This window comes from Nilaparvata lugens, chromosome X, assembly GCF_014356525.2.
Source record: "Nilaparvata lugens isolate BPH chromosome X, ASM1435652v1, whole genome shotgun sequence".
NCBI classification, from domain to species: domain Eukaryota; kingdom Metazoa; phylum Arthropoda; class Insecta; order Hemiptera; family Delphacidae; genus Nilaparvata; species Nilaparvata lugens.
The window spans coordinates 96180399-96191014 of record NC_052518.1 but is presented as its reverse complement, the minus strand read 5'-3'; the positions used below and the strand labels follow the sequence as shown (position 1 = coordinate 96191014).

The 10616-nt window shown below is 35.7% G+C and overlaps 1 protein-coding gene across 3 annotated transcripts in view; it reads right to left on the bottom strand.

Annotated features, from left to right (window-relative positions):
- Positions 1–2828: 2828 nt before the first annotated feature.
- LOC111050393 (synaptojanin-1-like) overlaps positions 2829–10616 on the bottom strand; it is a 29826-nt gene continuing 22038 nt past the window's right edge. The window contains exons 17-21 of one of the 3 annotated variants that reach the window (XM_039442764.1): positions 10418–10602; positions 7994–8167; positions 6575–6728; positions 5134–5204; positions 2829–3867 (exon numbers count right to left, since the gene is read on the bottom strand). In XM_039442764.1, the coding sequence (XP_039298698.1) occupies positions 3652–3867; positions 5134–5204; positions 6575–6728; positions 7994–8167; positions 10418–10602 (800 nt within the window). In that variant the 3' untranslated portion in view covers positions 2829–3651. The remainder of the gene's footprint in view (positions 3868–5133; positions 5205–6574; positions 6729–7993; positions 8168–10417; positions 10603–10616) is intronic. The other 2 variants (XM_039442766.1, XM_039442767.1) reach the window with 2 other exon arrangements.

Sequence of the window (10616 nt, the reverse complement as noted above, 5' to 3'; positions counted from 1 at the left end):
TATTCATTTATTTTATGGCTTGAGGGCAAGCCAATTTGTCAGAATGGCCGAGTGTAGGATTGAGATTGTTGATGAGATTGTAGCGATGTTAATTCTATTTTGAAGTATGATGTTATCATCATATGAAAGTAATCATGTGACTAATTCCATAAGCAACATCGTTAATGAAATAAATAAACAATTTAGTTTTTACGAGAACAGATCAAGGTATAGATCGAGAAAAAAGTAAAATGTGAATGTGTGAAATTAATAAAAGTTATTGATTAGTAACAGAATATTGATTTGTAGAATAATATCCTACATCTATAATTCTACTGAGAATTTGACATCCAAGTATCAAAAAGGTATTTACGAGTTTGAAAAATTAGTTTTTTTTATGAAGAAGCAACTAAGGTACCTTTATTTACAGTGTTGTAAACTTGCAATACTTATTCATAAGATGGAAGGAATAATGTGATATAATATATTATTCAATTGCTGGTAAATCCATACTAATTAAATGATAATTCTTTTGGTGCTGTCTACCATTCTGGAGAGCCTAGCGTAGGCGACAGTTGAGGCCTCTTTTTCAGGAGTCCTCTAAGGTCGCAGGTCTTGACTGTCGGGGCTGTACAAAAATTAGAGAGGCCTCAAGTGTCGCCTAACGCAGGCGACATTTGAGGCCACTTTTTCAGGAGTCCTCTACCGTCGCTGGCCTCGAATGTCGCAGGTCTCTACCGTCGCTGGCCACGAATGTCGCAGGACTCTTCTGTCGTTTGTCTCGTTTGACTCGACCCAGTGGCACTCTCGAGTAGTGAGAGAAGCCGGCTGCTTATGAAAATCTCCTTCGTTATTGACCGAAGCGAAGCTGAGGTCTTAGCTTCGTCTCGATCGGCTTCTGTCTGTTTGTTTGTACCGCAGTTATTGTCCGATTTGGATGAAATGTGGTATGCAAGTTCTTTGAAACAAGGCGCAGAAACGTATGTGTAACGATTTCTGATAAGACCTCCGGTTTTTTTTGTAATTTATAAAACCTCAGACTAACCTGGGCCGTTATCTTTAAAGATACATCAACTCATGTTCCTACTTTTTCGCATCTTATTATGTTACCAGCCCATGTTGGCAGAGTCGGTTAGAGCGTTGTTTCTCACATTGTAGAACCCAGGTTCAAATCTCGTTCCTACCAGATTTTTTTTTGCAGATAGATAATAATTGTTTTATCTTATTTTAATAATTTATTATTATAAAATAAATTATCATGATTAGATAGAATAATTAAATTGAATTATCTTATCATTATTAAATTGATTTAACAAATTAATTGGATACATTATTTAAAAAAAATCTTTATTGTATTGGAGTCCAATACTGCAGTTGCAGAAAAAAATGTATGTAATTCTAGCGATAAAGTGGAGTTGACATTGCTAAAAAGTAGTTGTTGAAAGTAGATGACTTTGCTAAATCTTGACAATATACTGTACTTTCATATGACCCTTCTCATTAATTTGAAAGTTGGATTCATGAGCGAGGTCTACTGTTCGCAGAACTACTAGTATATTCTATTGTATGAGAGGGTTGTGGCCGCGACGCCACACACTCAAGTGGGCCGTTTGCATATCGTCCGGTGAGGTGTAACACGCGATCGGTAGGCGAGTACCTATCACTGATGAGGAGTTTAACCTGCATTGAGTGGAACCACCAACCAACCACCCCAAATCAAATATTTTCAATCAAATACTGTCTTCATTATAACGTGCACCTCACTACAGTCATAATAACTATAGTGTGTACTAAATTAAGGGTTTGAAGATTTTCTACTTCTAATCTACAACCAAGGACAGCTCTAGCTGTCAATTAGAAAATCTTCCTAACAACTTTAATATCCTAAAATGTTGATTTATAAACCCGATTGAATGCCAACTTCAAACATGAATATTATCACGGCTGACTTCAAGACAGCAATTCAATATTCCAGGAGCATTAAATTTAGGGTAATGCATTGTATGAACAAATAAGACAAACAAACTGCATTAGTTTTCTTTATTTGATGAGAACATATTTTCAACTTTACTGTTACTACAAGTTGGATTATCAAATACTGACACTAATAATGAGATCACAACATCAAAGATCATATGACACTAACCTACCAGCTTAAAACTGATAATACAGATCTAACACAAAATGATAATACTGCAGAGATCAAGAAATGATTTGTAGATAATGGGTGTATCTTGAGGTGCGATTCCTAAGCGGCGTCTCGAGCATAAACCTGGATTTGCTGGATTCTTCTAATGAATCATTGAATCTAATCAATTTATAGGCTATGTGCTCTAGTCGTGGCAGCTCTAACCACGCGTCTCGAGACGCCGCCAAGGAACTGTACCTTTACCCTCCTATTTAATTTAACTAGAACAATCACTAAATATTATACTGTTCAAGATGGTAAAAAATTTACCAAAGCTATTCGAATATGGTAATCAACAGAGAAATAATTTCTTAATTTCCTGCTTATATAGCCGCACGTCTCCAGACGCCGCTAAGGAAATGTACCTTTACCCTCATAATATGATATAGCTAGAATAATCACAAAATATTTTACTGTTAAAAATTTACCAAAGCTATTCGAATATGTTAACAGAGAAATAATTTCTTAATTTCCTGCTTATAGCCGCACGTCTCGAGACGCCGCTAAGGAACTGTACCTTTACCCTCATAATATGATATAACTAGAATAATCACAAAAATGCATCTAAAATTCACCAAAGCAATTAGAATATGTTAATTAAGAAAGAAAAAAAATTTCATAGTACCCTTTTTAAAAACATTTCTATAAACACTTATATAAAACATAACATCTAGTTTCAGGTTTCAAGCCATTTTCAAGTTTCTTTTTCAAAAATGAATTACTATTTCCAGTAAACAAATATTTTCAAATTATCTTCTTCCAGAATGAATTTTGGAAAAAACTTGAAAATGGCTTGAATGCCGAAACTAGTTGTGTTTTATGTAAGTGTTCATTTAAACATGTTTTAAAATAGGGTACTATGAAATTAGTTCTTTATTAATTACAATTCAAGTATCTAGCCCTATTGAAATACTCTAAAAAAAATCGGGAGTGGAAAGTATTTTGCACAACTCCGATTACAAAAATTAATTTCAAATAAGAAAAACTCTAAGCCTAGGACACAGAAAGAAGTTATCAACACAAAATATAAAAACAATATGTTTTTAATTAAACAAAATAAAAAATAAGAATCGACGGGAGGATTCCTGAGTTGCAATTGTAGTTCTTCTACGATGGAAAAACAAGAAATAATGATTGTATGCGTCGTAATCGCACATCTAAAAATTATTATTATTTACAATCATAAACAAAAAATTCTAATCCACCAATTTCATATGTATCCTCGTATGATTAGCATAAACTTAGGAAATAGAATGACTAGTATGTTTAATATGACTGTAAGTCCACATATAAGTAGTTATATTGCATTATGGAAAACTTACATGACGAATAATAATGGAATGTGGAGGCTTTACACATCAAACATTGTTATTTATAATCATAAGCAAAAGAATTCTAATCGATAAGAATTCATTCTTATTTACAATGTTAAGTCCACCAATAGGATAGATGGTGGTATGATTAGCGTGTTAGCATAAACACGTCTAATGGTGGGGGGGTAAGGATGGTGGGTGGTGGTCAGCGCGGATGAGTCGCCTCAACAAAGGCGGCAGTGGAGGTGGAATCACTGCAATAAACGGCGGCGCTGGTATCAAGCTAAATGATTGTAAATCTTGCATAGCTTTAATCAGTGCGGCTTCCTCAAGTGGCATCTCCTCCTGTCCATCCTCTAATTCGATTGGAGCCAGGTAAGGTTCCACCTAAAAATAAAAACACCATTTTATTCCACTCAACATCAATTGAAAAATCAATTCAAAATATTATTCATATGGATACGATTTTGATATTCGTTCTCTCATTGAACATGAGTATTTTATACGCATACTTTGTTCAAATTTCGAGAATTATTATCATCATCATCTGTCTCTAACACTATACACTATAAAAATAGCATAAAAAATATGATAATGCATAAGCTATGACGAGTCATTGGATTTTATAGAACAGCAAAGTTGTCATGTTTCTATATAGATGATTGTGATCCAAGTTATCCCGATTTTGGGCCAAGACACAAGAAGAATTTTTCGGACGGGACGACAGGGCAGGATTGGCTGATTGGGTTGGCGTTCGGGAATCCAGCCCTGTCAACTCGTCTGAAAAACGCTTCATGTAGCTGGGCCTAATTTTTAATTCTATCTTAAATTTTAATTCGATAAATATAAAAGTTATTTTATGAAACAAGAACATACAACAACTTTTCATGATTTAATAACATTTCATAATTGAGATAAATAAATATTGTGGTAGTTGATTATATTTCTACTAAATTAATGGCCTAGGGCAATTTAGCAACGGTGCCGAGTTGAAAAAGAATGGTATTCAGTAGAGACGAGGAGAGCAAACCAATGTTAATAAGATGCTGAGTGAATGCCGCCGCCACTCGAGTGGTGACAGGCACAGATGTGTGAGGTGGCGCCACCATTCATCCTGCTTTCTTATTTTACATGGTTGGTCTAATTTATTAACGGGGCAGAGTATTCGTTCAACAAGTAGGCTGGCTACCTTCTATGACTATCTCTTGAGATACTGAATCAAATGGCCATTGTTGGGCCATTCACTGGGTCAGGCTCATACAAAGTCACAAATCTCTAAATTTAGAGGAATAATAAAAAGAAAGACAGATAATTTTAATCTCAATTAATTGGCATTGTGTAATAAATGAAGATGATTCATCTCATGATAATTTATATGGTAAATCTCAAAATGAACAATGATATTTTAGATCACTGGATTAAAATTGGACAAGAAAAGACAGGACACATGACCTAAAAACGTGCCGAACATCAGACAGCACTCATCTTGGACCAGACCTCTGCGCTGCGCAGGGAATCATTTGGAAATATCAAAAATGTATTGATTTACTCGAAATATTTGCATAACGACAAAGGAGCCATGGCAGTTGAGTAATTATTATATTGTGTGAATAATTTAGTGATGGAAATAGCCTAGTTGTTGACTATTATTACCTGCACTGGCGCTGGTTCATGAGTCGCAGCCGATGTCGAAGCAATTGCTTCGTCTTCAGTTGCGTCGTCTTCTGAAAATCACCAAGTTGATGATTATTTTAATATTTGAATAGATATCATAGAGAGATGTACAACACAGGAAGGTAGTTAATGAAAGTGGTCCCTAAACGGTCAATATTATCCTTCAATGTAGATTTTATTATTTTCAACTTTTCGTCAACCACGCAATAATATTGCACAATCTATCAATATCGTATACAAACACAGATACACACAAATACTATTTGGTTTATAAAACAGCTCTATGTCTTGAAAAAGTAGAAAAGTATTCATTCATGCGTCGACCGTTCGACCCAATCATGAGTCAATAATACTAGTGAGTAGTCTACAGATTCTTTATTTATTAACTGTATTCGTTTTTTCCCTTCTGAATAAAAAATTAGCTTGATGTACTATTATTATTTTAGCGTATGAAAGATGCACGACACATATATATCAAGAAGTCTCAAATGCCTACAAGTAGCTGTATTCCCTACTCCGGCCCTTCCCAGACGCCGGATTTTTTAGCGATACCATATGGTAACAGTGAGATAAAAATAATCTGTTGAGGCCAAAAGTATGATAAATCTTATGAATTACTACGAATACATCTGGAAATAATCATTATTTGAAGAAAATAAGCGCAGAATTTTTCCTTACTGAAAGTGTAGATATATGACATCCATAAACAAAAAAATCTAGTTGTTTATTATTCATGTAAGTTAGATTTTATTTAGAATTAATCAAATGTAACCGCGCCATATTTTATCAAATTTTTGTTTGCTCTAGGAAGCATTGGCTTCTTAACTAGCTAGTACTGTAACTGGCAGGCTCGGGCATTCTCTCACAGACTATTCGAGGTACTGTATTTGATTTGTTTTTAGGTAATTATTTTTCATTGTTATCCCTCAGGTTTTCCTTAGCCTATGTTCGTCTCCTTCCTAAACTCCATACTAGTCGACAATCAAAGTAGATTTATATCACTGTTGATAAATTCCAACCTCAACTAATCTCTAGAAGTGCAACAATAGGTTTTCCAACTCAATGAAACAACTGGTCAAAAATCTTACTCATTATCCCACTGCTTGTTAAGTGTGACCATACAGTAAGGCTAGAGTAAAAAAGGAATATTCCTGTCAAATTTCATGAAAATCTGTTGCCGCGTTTTGCCGAAAATGCATCACATACCAAAAGCTAATCCCGTCGATTTAAGACGTAACAATGATCGACGTCTATAAGACAACGAGGCCAACCACTTGCCTTCAAAACCTTCAAGGCACAGTTTAGCATAGAATGAAATTTAGTTAATGACAATGAATTTAGAGGAAACCATAGCCTATCGAACATTTTAATAAATCAATTATTATGAAAAAGCCATCAAGTTATTAGGCATCTAACTAACCTTGTTGGATGATGGAATCACAAATCCATAGTGGTCTCAAGTAGCTGTTCATTGCACCAGTTTTACTGCTGCAAATCTCGATTTGATTCAAGTAGAATCTATTCCACTTTGAAGGTGAAGAGGTATAGGACGTGTACAGCTTCACACCCCGCACCTGAAATCAATAGATATTCACGTATTGGTGCCTGCTGGTGTATAGTCACCCTAAAAGTTTATTATAATACTCGTAATTTCGTTTAAAATTCTACTCGAGAAGTTGCGTGCTGTGTGCAGTTAGTGATGGTGATGTTTCCCATTCAGCAATAATGACAGGAAATATTAATATATCCCAAGTACGAAGGTTATGTTTAATAGATGTGAGCAATTTTGCCAATGAAAAGTTGAAGAGTGTTTGGGTAACGTAGGGATGCTTCGATAAGGTGATTCAGATTGACGTAGATCAGTGACTGCTACTCAGTTTAATTGACAACCGCTTGACGGCTATCTTTCCCGCCAAACAGTGTAGTCAATGTAGTGTTTCTAGTCTGAAAATTCCCTATCAAGATCGTGGATTGTTTTTCACATGCAACTGATGATATGCACTGTTATTTCATGTAGAAGGTAACGAGCACTCATTCAATAGGCAATCAAATGTTGACAATTACCTTACAAGAAATAGAAATGATCTAATTATAAGTGAACATAGAAGAGTAAAATTTGAAAAAAGTTCAGCATATATGAGAATATATACTCGGAAGGTACTTCTGATACAGTAGTATCGCCACTTCTGATACAGTAGTATCAGAAGCGAAACGGATAAGGCAAGGTTCAAAATCGAGTTGAAAAGTATATAATGGAGTTTGAAACAGTTTTAAATAATTTTATCGGGGGAATAAGGAATAGATATTCCTTGGTGTTGTTTCTTTTTTTGTTGTGTTTCTTTCTATCTTTCTCGGTTATATATTTTAGAATTGGAGATATTGTTTAATGTAGGCAGATGACGCATTCATGTACAATATACATTGCAAGTCATGAACAGAGAGATTGATTGAAGTAGCTTCTAAGTTGAGAAAAATCACTAATTAATGTATTTAATCTCAAACAGACGTGGATATAATCCATACTTGAATAAGGATCAGTTTATAGTCAAGCAATTATAAAACTCGACCAAGTTTTTAAAAAATGAAACGTTTACTTCCAAACTATTATAACTACCGAATACAAGAATTTGGGAGTGATTGTGTACAACTGACTACTCATTAACATCAAATGAAAACATTACATAGTCAACAAGACAATATAACAAGAGTTGAGTATTGCTAATATTTTCTATCAACTGATAAAAAAACGAAAATATAACTAATAGAAAGAGCGGAAATTACAAAAACAGTTTTGCCTATTAATAAAAATATGTAATTTGTTATCGATAGAATTGTGTACCTTGAACAAGCGTCTCTTGCAAGCTGCCTTGACTTGTTGGCCATCCCGGAGTGTCAACACCAGTGTATTGAATCGCACATGTCTCGAGAATAGCACTTGTCCGAAATGGGAGAACCTACGCACAACTGCGCTAATGTAATCGTCCGTGAAGCAGTCTTCTTGAGCATCGACAGCCTTACAAAAACAAAAACCATTATAATATCAGCTCAGAACCATATATTATTTCAACTTGAAGCCGGTTTACACAATAGTGTTTTACGATATCTTGACTACAGGAATGTGTCTCTTCAGCTAACATCTCACTTGTATCAACAAATTTATCAAATCAGCGCTTGATACAAGTCATGTGTCGCACAAGACCGGTTAATACTGGGTTTTCGTTTGTGCGTAAATGCCGTCGTCGACCACGACAGGGAGAGAATCTCAGATTGGGTAGATTTCAATTTGTCTACATAACCTAAAAGATTATGTTCAATTATGCTTTAATTGAGCTTATACTTTTTTAAACTTTTAAATGGCAATATGTTGATATAATTAGAAATGTTTAATTCTTTAATAATAAACACAAATAATGAAAATCTATTTGATCAGCTGTTTTAGCACACTTGAAATTTGGACAATATGAATGTCAACAATGCTTGTCGTCGTCGACTAGGGAAATTTACGCACAAACGAAAATGCACCTTAAGCCTCGTTTCCATTTGCACAAATTAAGCGCTGCAACTGATTAGAGAGATCGAAAGACGGCATCTTGTAATAATGGAAACATTTCAACTCTGCTGCTTCCCTGCAGCTTTTGCGCCGATTCACTCTGCTTGGGGTATCACCCACCAATTGAACTCATGTCAGTTGATGAAGATTCATAAATGCTTATCCAGGGTTTTCATTTGAAACATTCGGTCAAGCCAATTTTCTCAAGAATAGTATAGTATAGTATATTACGCTACAAGCACAGAAAGTTAGTGTTTACGGCATGAGGATAGTTTCCCGGGCGAGGCTTGCCGAGCCGGGAATATGTTATCCGAATACCTTCCTGAGAGTTCCGAAAGTTCACCTTTCTGAGAGAGTCGCGTACGATATTTTTCGCCACACTACAGGTATAGCTGACGCCAAAAAGTTGGGCGGTTTCGTGGGTCTCTTGTGCGTTCCAACAGCTGATTTTTAAATCAAAAGAGACAATAAATAGATGCATTGCATCAGCTGTGAGTAGGTTACACCATGTGACCCACGAAGCCGCCTTACTTTTTGGCATCAGCTAAATAAGAATAATAAATTGAATAAGAATGTTTTATTAGGGGGGGGGGGAACTTTGATGTCTCATATCTCAAGAACCAGATGTCGTAGGGTACTCAAAGTGGGGTGGAAATTTCCGATCTCACCCTTCTGAACACAATGCACTACATGGCACAGTTGTCCAAACACATTTTCAAAAAAGTTAGAATAGCAGTCTCACCTTTCTTAGTTCCATGTTAGCGGCCGGAAAGGGTACAGAAACCTGTTCTGACGTCAGACGAGAGTCGTTTGCAAACATTGTCTTTCAGATCTACGTAGGGACTAGAAAACAGCTGCTTTCTGTGGAGTGTGCCGAAAATAAATATTCATATGACTTTTTTGGTGGGTGGGGAGTTGTTGACGGAAGTTCCACCTCGCCTGAATATATAATTTAAGCCGTCCATGGGCCTTACGACTGTCATACTTCATATTACCTTCTGAAGAATGTGGTGGAGCTTCTGCTATTTTGCCAGAAACGAGACTCATGATAGTTGATAGGGCTTATGAATAACTCTATTAAATAGAGTATTAGAGATAGAGCTCTTTAGCTCTATGGAGATACAACTCTATCAGTTAAAGATAGGTTATATATAGAAGAATATCTAGGGTACGAATTAGTTTTTATTGTATTCTATTGAATTTCTGCAGGGCCGATCCTCATGGTATAAGGACCTAAGGTTTAAAATAAAAAGTCAATCCGTTAATTAGGAATGAAGATATCGCGTTCAAGGACACGATATATCAAGGACACACACACACACACACACACAACACAGGCTAATAGCAAAAAACAATTTTTTCAACTCTGGTACCTTGAAACTTATAGAAATCTTCAAGGGCGAGGAAAGCAAAATAGAAAGCACACTCACAAAACATGTGAAATGTGTTGTGTTGATCGAAGTAATTGATTGCATGTGTTGCCGCAATACGAGTACTTATAGTACAAAAATGAAGCCTTTGTGCTGTGCTGTGCATATGTGCGCCAACTACTATGTAGAAACTAACTATGCTCACCTTACATTGCAATCAAACTTCATTCTATTGTGAAATTAAGGTAACTCCTGGCATGTAGGTATATTTGTGCAGATCGATTCAGGAGCGGCATATTTTAAAAATGAAAAAAAAGACTGATGAATAAATAAAAATAGTTACCTGGATAGTGAAAGTGGCATCGGGTGGTCCAAGATCATTGATGACGCGATCAAACACTTCGGATCGCTTCTCTTTGTCAATTTGCTGAATGTCGATTTCGATAATAGAAATGACAGGTCGATGGTCGCTTTGGACCAGTTCGGCTCTACCGTAGAACAGACATCTACCTTGACTCCATCCAGCATCTGAAACATTTCAA